Source organism: Monodelphis domestica, chromosome 4 (assembly GCF_027887165.1).
Source record: "Monodelphis domestica isolate mMonDom1 chromosome 4, mMonDom1.pri, whole genome shotgun sequence".
In the NCBI taxonomy this organism is placed as follows: domain Eukaryota; kingdom Metazoa; phylum Chordata; class Mammalia; order Didelphimorphia; family Didelphidae; genus Monodelphis; species Monodelphis domestica.
This window is the reverse complement of record NC_077230.1, coordinates 350300135-350316369: the sequence shown is the minus strand read 5'-3', so window position 1 is coordinate 350316369 and position 16235 is coordinate 350300135. Positions and strand designations below refer to the sequence as shown.

Here is a 16235-nt window from a genome sequence, read left to right as displayed (position 1 = left end):
AAATAGAACATGTCATAATATCTGTGATTATGTAAAAAGTTTTATGGAAATGTTTTATGGAAAAGTTGGGGAAAGGGCTGATCTTTTTGCAAGATTTCCTTCAGTCAGGATCTTACGTTTCAACAAGCAAAGACCTTCCTTATATCAGTCCTACTTTAGCTGAAAGGTCATGCAAAGTCATTGAATTCAGACCCTCAGTATCTCTGTATCTGGTTTTGAGATAGCACCTGCCTTTCTTTTATGCTAATTCTTAAGTGTGACCAAATCTCTCATGCAACTTCTTTGATTCAGGGATTCAAACACTGTTGACTAAATTTTTCTTGACCCATTCAATCAAGAAGTTTTCTTACTAATAAAGATAGTAACTTTTTAAAACACTAAGATAATCAATGGAGCCTTACCTTTATAGATGTGGAGTTTGTTTGTGGAGGTGGGGGGGGGAGGGGCAGGGTAGAACAAAGGTTACCAGCCTTCTTTAGTTTTGCATTTGAGATAGTTTGTATGGATCCAGCTTAGTGATCTGAATGAAGCATGATAGAATTTGAAAAGAGAATTCCTTACCACAGTTCTACCCAGTTCCTTAGGGGTATTGTTAAGGAATTTTCTGATTATAACTCAGATATTTAAACCTGGATATTGGAGTTTATTACATTATTTAAAAAAATATTTTCATAACTAAAATTCAATATAATTGGCTTACTTTGTAAACCTCTTTTATTATTCTGAAATGGGATCCAAACACTAAAATTCCTTCACCAGAATGACAAAGGGGTCCATTACACTAAAAAAGGTTAAGAATCCATGATTTAAACTGAAATAACCAGTGAGTGGCTAAGAATGTCTGGGCTAGATATTTAATCACAAAAGAGCTGGGGAGGCAATGTGCCCAAAAGACCTGATATCTCACTAAAAGCTATAGCTGTAGTTATAGTTCAGCAAAGATAACAGTAGATAGCAACAGGATTTATTAGCAAAAGGAAGCAAAGATAGTTCAGTGCAGAAAGCAAAGAGGCTTATAACTCAAGGACATTATCAGAACACATTAGCCTACTTGATGTCAGAAGCCCAGGAGGTACCAGTTGGAGATGCTTTGAAAGCCCAAGTTGCCCTGGTTACACATGTTCCCTAGCCACAGGCCTTTCCATGAGTTTTCTGTTCACCCTCCAATGGATGATGTGGTAACCTGTGGGAGAGTGTTTTCTGTGTGCATAGGGAGAACCTTGTTGCTTATTTGATCACAACTTTAAATGACTAGTGCTTTGATCCTCAGATTGGATAGTGAGTTGTAGTTTTGAGTAGTTTCTGTCATATAATGCTTTGAACCTGGAGAGATGGGGTGAATTCAGGTAGTCTTTCTTTAAGGGAGAGCTTAGATGCATTTAAAAATTTTTTTTCCCCTTGGAATCTATCTTCATGGAAATGGAGGTCAAAGGAATCTTTTCAGCAACCTGACTTGTTAAAGCCCTATAAAAGAGCTGCTGAAACTCCAAATATTTTGCCATATCCTGCAGAGCCCATTCAGTTTATCAGTGCTTTCTACTGATACTGACCATCTTTGGGGCTATGCTGTCCCTGCTTCTGGTTCTTATGGTTTCCTATGTGTCCCTAGGCCTGCTGGGGTCCCTCAGGGAAGGTATAGGAATTTGAGAGGTATTGTGGGGTAGTGCAAAGAACACTGGATTCCGACTTGGGTTTCTGTGTAGCCCTGACCAGTTCTTCACTTACAAAATGCAGATAGCATTTATGCTATCTAACAGTTATGAAAGTGCTTTGTAAATCTTAGTTGGAAAAGTTATTACTAATTACATGGTTTGTCTGGTGTCTGTCATATTTTAAATTCCCTTATTCCTTTTGATTTAGTAACTCCTGCCCGAAGTCTCACATTTCAGGACCCTCACTCTCCCAATGACAACATTCCTGTTTATTTAGGAGTTGGCTCTAGGATCCTTTGATTTTTTAAAATCACCCTTATTTCCACTGACATCTGCCTTTCCATCTTGGACCTTTTAATAGAACTTTGCAAGCATCAAAAGCAACTTCCTATGCATACCATTTTGGATCTCTACTCTGTACTCGATTTTGGGCTTTGGAACAGGGTGGTGGTGACTGTTGTCTTTAATGTCTTTCAGGTCTTGGCTCCCCTTATTGGTTTCCACATGTTCTTCTTGGAATCAGGGAGAAACAGAATATAACCATGGAGACTTCTCATTCTTGTTTCCAGATCTAGCCATAGACAATTTCCAAGACCCAGGAAGCAGGTAGGCAAAGTAATGAGAGCCAAAACCAAGAAGATAAAATCTCCTACATGCTTTATTAGACTTCAGTCTTATGAAATAACAGAAAAATCCATTGGGATAGGGATGAGGGTTGGGGGGGTCAGCCTACTGTGGCCTGCAGCACCCAGCTGCCCTGCCCCCATGGCCCTGGGATGGGGGTCTCTAGAGAGACAGGCAAAATTGGGGGCTATTATTCACAGCTCCTACAGAGAGCTGGGGGAGGGGGTGCTGCCTGAAGGAGGAAGTGGGACACACACAGGGTGTTTCTATTCCCTTCCTTTCTTTATCCTTATAAGCTGCCTCCTCCCCCAGGTCTGGCTGGAGTTAGAACAGGAGACAGACCTTAAGCCTGCACAGTAGGATTGGGCTCAGAGCCTAGAGAGTCTAGGGAAGCCCAAGGACCATGCACTGGAGAAGTGGAGAGGAGGGGATGGCTGCAGGCACTTTGGAAATTCAGGAAATTCAAAAAAAATTTTTTGGTTCAAAAGCAACAACATCTTTTCCCAGAGTCCCTCCCAAACCCATCCCCTTCCCCCATAGTCCTGTTACAGGCCATACTCATATGTGAGAGTCCCTGTCAGCCCCTATCTAGCCTAGGTCCCTGGCACAAAAGGGATCAAGAATACTAAAAGGGTGCTTAGGGATCACTGAGACTCCAACCTTGGTACCTGGACTAGGCTAAATATCTGAGGTTGTGGAGAGGAGAGGATGAGGAATATGGGTATCCTCTCTTCCCCCCCTCCCTCCTACAGAACAGGCAGGATAGGAGGCAGTCATTAGGCCATTGGGCAGTGTGGCCTAGAGTCTTGGCCCTAGGAGGGGGAGCACCATGGCTGCCCACCCCTAAAATAGCTCCTGATCTAGCCCTGAAGACCTGATCTCTAGGGCTAGCTCTACCTCACTGCTATCCTACCTATCCCCACCCCCAAAGCCAGACTAAGACTAGGGCCAGGGTTAGCCCTAGGCTCTCCCTCTTCCCAAAAGAAACAAACAAAATCAAAGCTTCCCCCAACCACAGAGCTCTGGCCTCATTCCTGCCCTGCCCTGCCCTGCCTGCTCTATCCAGCATTGCTGAGGTCAGTGGGAGCTTGGGCCTTGGATCAGGCATCTTTTTCCCTCACCCTAATTGCTAGGGGTTTGGTGGCAATGGGAAGAACAGGGAGCAAAGGGAAAGACCAAGACAGACTTCTAAAAACCCAATAAACAGGGAGACCAGAACTGAGGGTCTCCTGCAAAGGTGGGTGGGCTGGACTGAGATGGTGGATGCAGGGATAAGTCATGCACTGTGAAGCAGGGATGGAGCCAGGGAATGAAAATGCTAGAGCAGGAACAGCTTATGGAGGTCCAAATAGGGCAGGTGGTGGTCAGTAAATAAATAAGGTGGAAGGGCCCCTCTTTCATAGGGGGAAGGGAGGGGTACAGAGAGAATGAGCCAGGTATTAATAGTACCCCAGGTCCTCAAGACCCCCACCTTCCCCGGTCCAGGCCATGGGTGGGTCCCTTGAAGGAGAGGGAGGTTAGAGGTTTCTTCCCACCAAAGCCAGCCCTGGTCCAGCTACTTCTTGGGCTTCTTGAAGATTTTGAGTGGGAACTTCTTCTTGCCCTGGCCTGAGTCTGTCTCTTCACCCGTGGAGCCACTGTCCTCCTCACCAGCATGCTTCTTGCCTGCCAGTTGGGGGATTCGAGTGTTGCGGCCATGGTGAGCCCGGCTATCCCCCACAGGTGATGGCGTGTCTGGCTCAGGGGAGCTGGGACTGTGAGAACGTGAGGAATCTGAATGTAGGGGCCCTACTCCCCCTAGCCCTATAGGGCCCAGCTCCCCAACACTATAGGCCTTTTCTAGACCATGATTCTGCAGGTACAGTGCTTTCTTGACCAGGGCGGGACTCTCAGGCAGTTTATCTGCTAGAGTTCCCCCCAGGGCTGCCTCTGCCAGTCGGTGGCTGCCATTGGAGGTTGGGGCATACAGGGCTTCATCCATGGCTCGGGTCAGCTGTTGGGGCTTGGCAGCCAGTTGGTTAAATCGAGGGCGGTCACTCGTGTGGAGGGAGGACTCCGAATCGGAATGGGTCAAGTCCCTGCTCAAGACAAGAGGGGATCAAGGCAGGATGGAAAATGGGGAGGAAAGAGGGACAGAAAATGAGAGGGGTAGAAAATAACAAAGGAGTCCAAGAGTAGAGAGAGAAAGAAAATGAAAGGGGAAAGGTGGAGGGAAACAGTGAGACAAGGACAGGGAGACATATTAATATCTCTGAAAGCCCTTTTTTCCTCAGGTCCTCCCTTTGCAACATTTCTGGGCCCCAGAGTGGTAACAGCCCTGTGTGTCCATTCCTCTCCTACCCTTTTGGGGGTTGAGGGGAAGGATACTCAATGTGATGACAGTTCTTTCTTCCCCACTCCCTTCTGACATCATCTAGGAAACCCTCAAACCCATAGACATCTGTCCATAATAACCTGAAGCTATCCTGGGAGGCTCACAGGTTAGAAACCTTACCTCTTTTCCTTGAATCTGCTGACATCCCAGAATGCTTCCCCCCACCCCCCATCCCCACACACATCCTAAAGAGAAGTAAAAAGTGGGTTCTGAGTCCTAAGCTCCAATTATTAAGTCCCACCACATAAAACCCTCTCCTCCTGGCTTGTGTCCTTCACCCTGTCCCATCCCTTCTCCCAGATCCTGAGACTGCCCACAGAATCCAAATCATCACAGCACATGCAGTAAGGCCCAGCTAAGGCTGGAGTGGGAGGGGAGCAAAAGAAGAGGAAGAGTTAGAGCAACCTTGCCCCTGGCCCAAGATTTCCACAGACTGGTAGAATGGAGGAAGAATAACAAAATAGGGGAATAGAACCAAGAATAATGGACAAGAAATAGAAGGAAGCAAACTTAAGACTGAGGCAAGGAAAAACTTTCCAGCAGCCATCAGAAAATGGAATGAGCTGCCTCAGGGGGAAGCTACTTCCCATTCCTTGGAGATCTTCAAACAAAAGCCAGATGGGAAGGGTGTAGAGGGGTTATCAGCACAGTTTGGGTAGGGTAGGCTGGCCTTACAACTGAGATTCCATGTTGATGGGATAATGAGATCAAGTAGAGAAAAATGCTGAGTGGCTTCATTGGGGAGGCGCCATCCATCATCTTCTGTTCCTCTTTTTTGGTGTTTCCCTACATTTCATCCCTTTGTGACCTATGACACATAGCTAAGGAGACTATCAATAGTGGAGAGCTCATATGGGAAGAAGGGACTAAACAAGGAGGGGGGAGACAGCAGTTATCAGAGAGGAACCTACAATAGACAATACTTTGCAGTCTCTTATTCTTTAAGAGGAAGGAACAGGAAAAGGAATGGTGGCCTGAGGTCATGAAGCTTGGGTCCTAGTCCCTCCTATCTCGGTGAACTTTGGCTTTTGATTTTGAAAAGATAAAATATCCTGGGAATGAAAGAGGTAATGATTGTGTGGTGCAACTGATGAGAAACCTTATCTGTGAGCCAGGGGAAGGGGTTGCTTGGAAAGGTTGGGAATCAGGCTTCCACACCAAATCACACTCAACATGCACAAGCTGGAAAAACCATCCCCAGCCTCTCTGATGGAGGCAGGTATGGAAGGCTGGAAGAAGCCTTCATGGGGCTGAGGCCAAAAAGTTCTAGGCAGGCTTCACCAATCCCAAAGGCTCTTTCCAACCTTTAGGGGTAGGGGCACTCAAAGAGGAGAAGGGCAAAATGAAGGGTCCTGGAGTCCCACTCCCAGCTTCCTGGACAGCAACTAGTTGAGCTGAGGCCCAGATGGAAGAGAGGGTGGGGCAATTATGTCTCCCAGTCAGGAGTAAGGGTGATGGTAGTATTTGAAGAACAGAGTGTGGGGGCCAGAAGGGGGACCTGGAAGCAAATGCAGCTGATCTGGAAGAAAGTTCAGAGGGGTCAAAGAGGGTGCCAGGCCCCTAAAGGAAGAAGAAAAAGTGGCAGGTTAGCCTATTGCTCAGAGAGGCCATATACCCAGCCAAGCCCCAGCTCTATTCCCTGGCCTAGAGACCGAGCCTGGACCTAGGCAGTCTCCCTTGAGAAATTAGTTCCTTGTCAGGAAGGCAGCTTAGAGAATCATTTGTGCTTGTATGGGTCTGAGAGTGAAATCTGAGGAAAAAACAGACAAGTATGGAAAGGCAGAGGTCTCTGCTAGTCTCCCTGTAGCAGCAATTAAACCTCAACCTACTGGGCTGAACTGGAGAAGTTCTGCCAAGAGGCAGAGGGATAGATGATTGTGTTCAAGGTCAAGGTCTACCTCTACTAAGAAGCCTTCTCTGACTATTCCAGTTTTTCCTGAATACCTATAATAGGGTCTTATAACTTCTGACCCCTGGGACAACTGTTATGCAACTTAAAAGTCTTACAGAGTTGGGGGGGCACCATGAGGTTAAGTGATAAGTCCAGGGGCACACAGATGGTAAGTCAAGAGGCAGGTCTTGGACCTAAGTCTTAGAGAATCTGAGGCCAGCTCTCCATCTGTTCTTATGCTCGTCTATAGTTATTTCTTAGGAAGGCACTCCAATATAGAGAAAATAGTCCTGAGCCAGGAGTTAGAAATCACAGTTGAGGGACACTTCAGCAGTCATATTCTGTTTTAAAGTCCTTCTGGCTCTTCCACTGACATCACTATGTGATGCAGTAACAGTCTATGATTCTGTTTCTGTGAGTCTTGTCTCCCCAAAGACAAGGACTAGATGGGGGCTCATCTTTTACCTTCCCTTCCCCCCACCTCAAGGAGTCAAAGGCAGAGCACCCAGGAAATACTTATAGGGGCCATTCTGCCCACAAATCAACAGTTCAATTGGTTTTAGTCTGCTAAGTTGAACTGTTGAGCTGAGAAGGAAGCTCCCAGCTGAGGCTTTCTGGAATACCTAAAGGCTGTATGACCCCCTTCCCAGTCCCATTTGTGGCATTACTAACCTTACTAGAGAGCCTGTTTGTCTTTAGAGATGATCCTCTGAAGCACGTTGCAAAAGAAAACCAAGTGGTAAATGGAGTTGATGCCAAGGTCCATCTGTCTCTGTCCCCCAAGTCCCCTCCCTCCACTACCAGCATGCAAAGTCCAGAGCCCACACCATTTAAAGGGAGCCTGAAGGCTGATCATCCAGCCATCCATCCCTTTCTCTGGTCCGAATTAAGGTCTGTCTCTTTTGTCAGTCACTGTCAAAGGAATGCCAGGGCTTTCCCTATACAGAGATAGTCGGTAAAGGGGTTGACATGGAGAATGAAGATGAGAATGTGGAACTATGGGAAATGGTCCTCCCCAAATCCTAATCTTCCACTAAAAGATCTTGAACTAGCTGGTAGTTGGATGGTGCCTGGTCCCTATCCTTTCTGCCATGGCTCCAAGGGAATTGGTCTTTTAAAGCCCCCGGGGAAAAAGTCTAGGAGGAACCTAGAGCTGAGTAGGCTGAAGTAGAAATTCATTTCCTTTCATCTCAGGGTCACCCTTTGAAAATAACAAAGAGATTAGAAAGCATGGCCTAAAGATGAACACAGTACTCTAAATGTCACTAGCAAAAGTCAAAGTGATTGTTGTACAAGGGCAGTCTAAGCTTTTCTGGGGATCAGAGACTTCTTGCAACTATAAGATATCTTAGCAGGCATGGGAGGTCTTCAGCCCATTGCATCTATGGTCTTCAAACAGGTTTCTGGGAATCAGCAGGTACAAATCAATTAAAGTATCAGTCCATTTAGCTAACTTGTATGTGTGTGGCAGGTGTGGGTGGGTGTATGTGTGCCCTCAAGGAGGAATGAGAAAGTCAAGGGAACCCTGAACCAGGGCAGGGAGGGAGAAGGGAGGCCAAATTTTGACAGACATCAAGACATGGGGACCGAATCATGTTTAGAGTTCCTGAAAGGAGGAATTCCATTCCAAGCTCAAGACTTGTCCTTAACCTCCAAAGCTAGCTTCAAATAGATCTCCACTATCTCACACCTTCTACCTATCTTAGAATGACCCAGAATACTAAAGCATTCCTGTGGATATTAGTTGGGAAAGTACCCAAGCCTTGCTAAATTAAAGACCTGCTTGGGCCAGGGCTTTTCCCCCAGACAAGATGGAGGCCCTGCCAATACCTACTAAAAGCAGCCTTCCTCCCAGAGAGGAAGCCAATAGGATTGGGTTGGGTACTGATGGGAAGGAATAAGATTGAATTTCTTTTGCAATTTGCTTGTGGGAATTTTGTGAAACAACCGATGTGACCCATGGGCAAATCTTTTCACATTTCTGGGTCTTAATTTCCTCATCTGTAAAAGAAAGATCCTACTAAAACTATTTTAAGAACCCAATGAGAAAATGGATATGAAGGCACTTTGGAAAGTTAAAAGCACCAGCTATGTAAAGGTAAGGGAATAATGGTATTAATATTGGTTCTTAGGCAGGAAATCCAAAATGTTGGATTAGAAAAGTAGAAGGGAGTTAGGAAAGGCCTTCCTGCTGCCTTGTCATGGAACAGGGCCCAGTAGGAGGTCCAACCTGGCTCCCTTGGGCTTTGGGAGGATTAAATTGGCCAAAAAAAAAAAGTGAAATTAAATTAAGTTTGAGAGAAATGAGGTACAAACAGCAGCTGGCAGGCACAGACAAAATGAGAAAGGAAGGGATCGAGGCAGGAGATGTATACCCCAAGCTGTCGGATCGATAGGACATCCCAGACTGGGCATCGGGAGGGGGCGGGTCAGGGTAGGGATCCATCTGGAGGAAGTAAGCAGTGCTGTGGTGATAATAGACAGGGTGGACATGAAAAGTAGGAGCAGAGGTGGAGGCAGTAGAAGAGGAGGAAGAGCAGGAAGAGGTGACGGCTGATGGAGGGCTGGTCCCGTGAACGTCGGAACTGAAAGACTGTCCAGAGGAGAGGCTGCGCATTCGCCGCAGAGACACACGGCCTGGTAGGTAATGGCTGCCCTCATTCTCTACCAACCTCTGTGATCCTAGGATGTGCTGTGGTTCCACCAGACGCTGTCGGACGCTGCTGTGCAGGCTGGGAGCTGCAATGAGAAAGATGTTCCAAGTAAGGCCCAGATGGGCAAGGCAGGCAGGCAGCCCATTCACATAGGTCCTGCACCTGGTTCCCTTATCCCCCAAACTTGCATTGTGACCCTGCTCCTAACCTTTCATTCTCCCAGTCCTGAGAATGGGGCCCTCCCCTCCCCAGGAGCTGTGTGAGTAAAAGAGATGATGCCCATGAAGCAACAGTGCTCCCAAGAGAAGGGTGCAGGGGCGATGTCAGACACACTCTGAAGGATGGGAGAAGAGACCTCAGTGAAGGGTTACTATATTCAGGATCCAAGCAGTTAGGAGGACAAGGGGTAGGAGAGGGCAGGTGAGAGAGAGGCAAGGTCCTAGAGGGTGAGAAGAACCAGCCCTTGGCTGGGACTTCCAAACTGCTAGAGAAGAGAGGTTAAACTTAGGACCAATGGAGGAAGGTGGCCCAGGAACCCAGGCACAAAGAATAGCCCACAACTCTGGGAGACAAACGCCATCTATGGAATTTAGACACCTGCTTCCTAACCCTGATGGGGCAGACTTCCCTGCTCTCTGTGGAATGGAAACAGCCCCAAAAAGGGGCCCAAAAAGCCCATCATGGTCCCTTCTCTTCCCCACCGCCCCCCCGCCCCCTGGAGTCAGGAAATAGAAGGGCAGAAGCAGCACTTCTGGAACTGCCTTCTTAAGGGCTAATAGCAGTAGTCAAGAGAGGAAGAAAGGAAATAGAAGGTTAAGAAAACAGAGCAGAGGAATGTGGAAAAGGAAAGAGAGTAAGTAAATCCAGGGAGGGAGGAAAGAGAAAGACCCAGAGAAGCAATAGAAGAGAGAAGTGATGAGGGAGAGAAGGGAAGAAAGAGGATGGGGGAGTAGTTAGTAGTAGTTGTTGACATTTGGATAGCACTTTACAAAATGCTTTCCTAAGAACTCCCCTGGGAGGAAGACATGGTAGATATTATTGATTCCATTTGACAGAAGAGGAAACTAAGGCTCAGAGAAGTGACTTAGCCAAAACTATATGGCTAGTAAGTGGTAGAGACATAACTGGAATCCATATTTCATGATTCCCAATCTAGGATTCTTTCCATTAAAGGGTGGACAGAAGGAGAGAGGAGAAGGAGAGAGAGAGGCAATGAGAATGAGAAAAAGAGGGAGGGAGAGAGAGAAGGATGGACAGAGAGAGGAAGGGAAAGATGTAAAGAGAGAAGAGAGAGGGAGATAAAGATGGAGGGAGAGAAAGAGAATGAGATGAGAGAAAAAAAGAGGGGGAAAGAGATGCAGGGAGAGAGAGTGAGAGAAAGAGGAGAGGGAGATGGAGGGAGGGAAGGAGGAAAAGAAAAAGACAAGTGAGAGAAAGAGAAAAGGAAGGAAGGGGACAGAAGGAGAAGGAAGAAGGGCAGAAGAAAAAGAAGACAGAAGTAAAGGACAGATGGGGCAGAGTAAGGGTGGGAACAATGGGGAGAACTGGGCAAAGAAAGGGAAGAGACAAAGGAGGGAAAGAAATAACAGGAGAGAGAAAAGAGGGAAGGACATTTCTTCCTCTCCCTATGACAGCTCAAAGGCAATTATGGGCAACTCTGTTAGGAATCAGTCTTCTCTTTCCCAGTGAGAAAGGATCCCCTGGGCTATAGAGTCTAGAGAGAGAATGCCAATCTTTGGGTACTGGGAGAGTCCTTCCTCCCTGATCACTGAAAATTCAAACCTGCTCCTCCTCATACCCCTTTTCCCAATGGGTGCCCCTGGGATAAGTGGGCTGATTCTTCTCCACCCACCCAAGCCTCTTCTAGAGGTTAGTAGGGAGGGGCTGTGCTGAGGGGCTGGGATGTGTCAGTTGGCTGCCTCAGAAGCAGGAATGGGCAGAAAAATGGTTTAGTCCCATTTGTGGGAAGAAAAGCAACCCCAAAGGAAGATCATCAAACCCGGGTATTTCCAGAGGGACTGATCATCCGAGCTGACAGACGCCGAGCACACAGAGCGATCACTGAACCTGCGCCCCATCAGCCAGGCAGCGTCTGGGGGGAGCCAACAGGGCCAAGGGGAGAAGAGAAGCCAATTTACAGGGGGCCTGGAGGCCTTCTCACCAGCAAAGGGAAACACTCATTGCCAATTTCTGGGGATCACTGGGATGAGTTGACCTTAGCTACTTCCCTGCCTTACTCAGGGCAGGGGTAAGTCCTCACCTACACAAGTTCCCCAAATCCCACTGTGTCTTTCCTTCTTGGAGTTATCAAAAGTTGGTCATTAAGTTGTGTGACAATCAACGTCACCTCATAAAATGAGAGAAGTTGAGAAAAGCCTATAAATACAGTCCAATCAGTACTTGAGAAAGTATCCCTCTACAACTGACATCCCCAACAAGGGAGATCAATCCAGCCTCAGCTGACAGACTTCCAGAGAACTCAACTACTTCTAATGGCACCTCATTCCACTTTGGGACCATGCCTCTAACTATGAGGAATTTTTTCTTTACATTATATCCATATCTATCTCTCTATAACTTCTAATCCCTGTTCCTAGTCCTAACCTTTGAAGCAAAACAGAACAAAATCTAACCTCTCATTCATATAGTAGTTCTTCAAACTGATCATATATCTCTCTAAGCTTTCTTCTGTGTAAGTTCAACATCCCCAACAACCAACTTTCGGCTACTTCTCATATGGTGTGAACTTCAGGCCTCTCATTCTCATGGCTCTTCTTGAACATCTTCTAATTATTTCAGTTTGTCAAGGTCCTTAAAATATGGTACTCAAACCTGAACATCATATTTCTGATGGGGAATTGACCAAGGCAGAGGACAGAAGGACCCATTCCCCCTTTTTGGGGTCACGTTAGTTTTTTAGCTGCCCTGTCTAGGGAATCATTTTGAGTTGGTTATCCGCCAAACTTCCCAGGTCTTAGAGGAGAAATGACCTGACCTTCCTGGGCCTCAATTTTCTCACCTGTAACAAAATCTCTGTGTCTCCATCCCTGCTGTGTCATTTGATTTGAAGACAGAGTAAGTGTCTAGGGGAGGAGTTAGAGGAAGATATAAAACTGAGAAATATACAAAGAAATCCAATCTGGAGCTGGAAAAATAGGACAGGGAGAGAATTCCCTGAAGCACAGGTAACTGTCAGAATTCTGGTCTTTAAAGCCCACCTCTGTTGTGCCATTTCTATGTCCTGCTCTGAACCCTATTTTTCATGTGGATTTCTAAGCCTCTAGGATTAGAGATGCCTATTTAGTATGAGCCTCAGACTAGACCAGGTTCCATCTTTAGTTAGGAACTCCAGTTACTAAGGAGGCTTCCTGCCTGCTCATCCTTTATAAATCAAGAAGTGAGCTTTGAAATCATCTAGTCATAGATTCATAGGATTTATAGTTCGAAGGGACCTCAAAAATCATTCAGTCCAACCCTTAATTTATAGATGAAGAAACTGAGGCCAAAAGAGGCCTAATGTCTTGGCTCAGTATCACACAGAGAGTGACTTGAAGAGCTGAGATTTAAGCCCAGGATCTGATGCCAAATCTAGTATTCTTTTTACCATACCACCCTGCTTCCCTGGTGAGCTGATAATCTGCTGCAACTGGGAAAAGACCTTGGCAGGAGATCTTTACTTTCATGGCTTCTCTTGCCTGGCTTCAATACGTCACCTATACATAGAGGGGTGGGGATAGGAGGGGGACTCATAGAGTTGGGATAAGGTTGCTGGCTCTGCAGGGTTTTAGAATCACTCTGCCTTCCTTGATGAAGTCCTATAAAAGTTAAAAAAGGTTCTACCTTAAGATTATAGTAAGGATCAAGATATATTTCACCATCAAAGTCAAATTGAGAATCATTTTAAGGATTGGAGCTGGAGTCAATATGGGAAGAGGTTACAGGGTGGGAGGAAGAGTGATTTCAGCTCAAAATAATGAATAACTTCCTCATAATTACAGCTATCCCACAACAAGCTGCCTGAAAGAAGATGGTGAAGTCTCTGCCCCTACAGGAGCAAACTGTCCAACCAGAGGTTGAAAAGAGGTTGTAGAGGGATTCCCAGCATTGACTGAGTTAGATACCCTAAAACTCAAGAGATTCCCAGACTCCTAACAGTCAAAAAATTATCTAGTATCTATTTTTTTATGAATCAGAGAAAAATGTAAAAATTCCACTCAACTACTTTCAAATTAAGAATATGGCATGTAAAATAATATTTAATAAGCAATTAGTAATTTTGAAAATAAAATTCTATTCTATTAATGATAATTAAATGCTAGAAAATTTAGAGGAGGTAAAGAATGAATGAAAAAGAGGAAAAGTGATAGGAAAAGACAGGATAAAAAGACTGAGACAATTCTAAGAGCCCTTCCCCCCTTATATTTTTTATTAGCTATCTGTGCACATGACCCATGTTATGGAGTCAGAGGTAAAATGGAATTGTACTCTGTTCATATTAATTGCTCAAGAAAAGGTTCATTCAAATTGAGCTTAGAGGTGGCCAAAGTCAACAAAGAAGCTGAGGCCCAGGAAGGGGAAAGAACTATAATAATACATTGCTTCCCTACTCCTTGAGGGCAGGGACTATATTTTATTCAATTCTGTATTTTGAATCTCCTTCCCACACCCATTGCCAAAATAGGGCCCTATACATAGTGGGTACTCAGTAAAGATTTGTTGACTATATGAATGAATGATAGAGATAAACAATTCAATAAAAGATACACAGAGAGAAGGAAATAGATGCACAGCAGCAACATACAAAGGTAAAAGCAGAAAGGGCTTACTTTTATGATTTATAGGATGAAAGCAGTGAAAAATTTTTAAGTTGTGTATTTTTGCAACTATAGTTATAAATGCAATTATCACCTTTTGGTACCTGACCTGGAAGCTGGATTATATTAGTAAAGAAGTTTTCCCATCCCTATGCTTGCAGCCAGAAGGAAAAATAATTCCTGGCCTTAGAGAATTCCTTCCCTTAGAGACCACCTAGTATCTCCCAATCAGGTTACTAGGGATTTTGGCTGTTGTGCCCCTGGGACAAGCCCACCCCCTCCTCTCCTTCCCCTGTGCTACCTACATTGAATGGACACTGGTGAAACGATTTCCTCATCCATGTCATCCACATCATCAGTCATGATAAAGTGGGAGGGGTTGGGGCGGGTGCTGCCCATCCAGCTGGGATCGATGTTGAGGGCTGTCACTAGCGTGTGAATTCCAGGGTTGTTGACAATTTGAAAACCACAGAGGATCTCAATCTGTTGCCATCGGTGCAGGCGCTCCCTCAGTGCTGCTGTCACTTCACTCAGAGCTTGCCTAGAAATAGGGCCCAGTCAGGCAGTAAGCCTCCAAAAGCATGGGATCCTCCTTTTTACCTTCTAGGTATGGACTGACTCTGAACCAGTCCAGACCAGCCTAGTCCTAAACCATTCCCATAGGAGTGGTCAGAGAAACTAAGGAGTAGAAACAGAAATCCTTGGTCTAACACTTACCAGTACTCCAAGATAGCTTTGGGATCTGAGCCTGGGCAGAGGGGTCTGCTAGGGAGGAGAAAAAGGCTAGGGGATAATTTGGGTCAGAGAAAAACCTGAGAAACATTGAGGCAGGAAATGGAGTCACATCTTTCTTTCTGAGCTTTGTGGGAAACAGGTTACCAGGTCTGGTGTCCCATCCAGAGCGGCCAATGGGGACAGTCTTGGAAAGTCCATTTTCCCAAAATAGCAAGAGATACTCACTTGGCTGTTAAGATTTTGTGATCCACATCATCCAGGGAAGAGCTGTGGGCCACATGGAAGGTTCCAAACAGGGTGTTTCTCTTCTTTTTAATCTTCTCTGCCTGAAAAACCCAATATGTGTTCCCTTAAAGGGAAAAGGACTCCAGAAAGGGGCCCAGACAGGTCTACAAACCCAGTTATAGTCTTGTCTGGCTAGCACATCACATCTATTCCAGTTGAAAGGAAGATAATAGTGGTCATTCTAGGCAACTGCTTTGAAGGGGCTTCTTCTCTTCCTGACTCCAGTGCTTCCCAGTCCCTAGCCTCTTTCCAAGAATTAGGCCTAGTTGTTATTGCATCTACCTGGATCTCAGATGACTGCTTCCCTTTTTCTGGCCAAGGGCTCTGAGTCAATGTCCCTAATAGAGGCTAGGGAGACAGTTCTCTTCCTCCTTTACCTTCTCTTGGGGCATACTCATGAAAAAAAATTTTTTTTAAATCTACTCTAGAGCACTTACATCTTTTCAAAGCTGTTTCTTCATAATCCTGCAAATTAGCCAATATAGGGATAACTTTATCCCACTTTATAAATGAAACAGTCTCAGTTTAATGAAAGGCTTGCTTTCTTTCAGTGTATAATGGGGAGGATAATTTTGATGATAGTTACCTCACAAGGTGGTTGTGGAGGTCCAAATGATATAATAATAATAATGATGATGATGATGATGATGATAACAACAGAATTTATGCAGCTCTTAAAACTTGAAAACATTATCTAATTTGAGTTTCACAACCATTCTGTGAGATAGATATTAAGGACAGGGACTAGACTTGTGATTCCATTGTTACAGATAACTCCTAAATGAGGAAATCCTCTCTACCAATGCAGGTTGACACTTTCTTTGTTTGCATCATATAGAAATGAAGTGATTTGGCTCACGGTCACATGGACAGTGTGTGTCAGAGGCCTGCAATGCTGGAGGTGGGGCAGTGCTCTGAAGTCCTCACCCCTTCCTTGGCCACCAGTAGTTGCTTCTCGGCATTCTGTTTCTTGATGTTATAGTACTGCACCTCCACCTCATGAGTCAGTTGCAGCCACTTCTGCAAGGCCTCTGGGGCATACCAGGAACTGTGGGACTCCAGCTCCTTCTCAGCATTCTTCAACGCCATTCGGACCTACAAAGGTGGGTACAGGGCATAGAGCCTCCATTTTATTTCCAGTTTTGCCAGCCCAACTTCCCAAGCAGATGAAGGGCACAACCACCCAAGATCTTTGGGGGAAGACTG

The 16235-nt window shown here is 45.6% G+C and overlaps 1 protein-coding gene across 12 annotated transcripts in view; it reads right to left on the bottom strand.

Annotated features, from left to right (window-relative positions):
• Positions 1 to 2292: 2292 nt before the first annotated feature.
• STIM1 (stromal interaction molecule 1) overlaps positions 2293 to 16235 on the bottom strand; it is a 251736-nt gene continuing 237793 nt past the window's right edge. For 3 of the 12 annotated variants that reach the window (XM_007491084.3, XM_056795062.1, XM_056795065.1), the window contains 5 exons: positions 15957 to 16124; positions 14970 to 15070; positions 14315 to 14550; positions 8917 to 9280; positions 2293 to 4354 (listed from right to left, as the gene is read on the bottom strand). In XM_007491084.3, coding sequence (XP_007491146.1) covers positions 3832 to 4354; positions 8917 to 9280; positions 14315 to 14550; positions 14970 to 15070; positions 15957 to 16124 — 1392 coding nt within the window. In that variant the 3' untranslated portion in view covers positions 2293 to 3831. Of the gene's footprint in view, positions 4355 to 7213; positions 7251 to 8916; positions 9281 to 11194; positions 11288 to 12214; positions 12279 to 14314; positions 14551 to 14969; positions 15071 to 15956; positions 16125 to 16235 lie in introns of all 12 variants that reach the window. The other 9 variants (XM_056795066.1, XM_056795064.1, XM_056795071.1 and 6 more) reach the window with 6 other exon arrangements.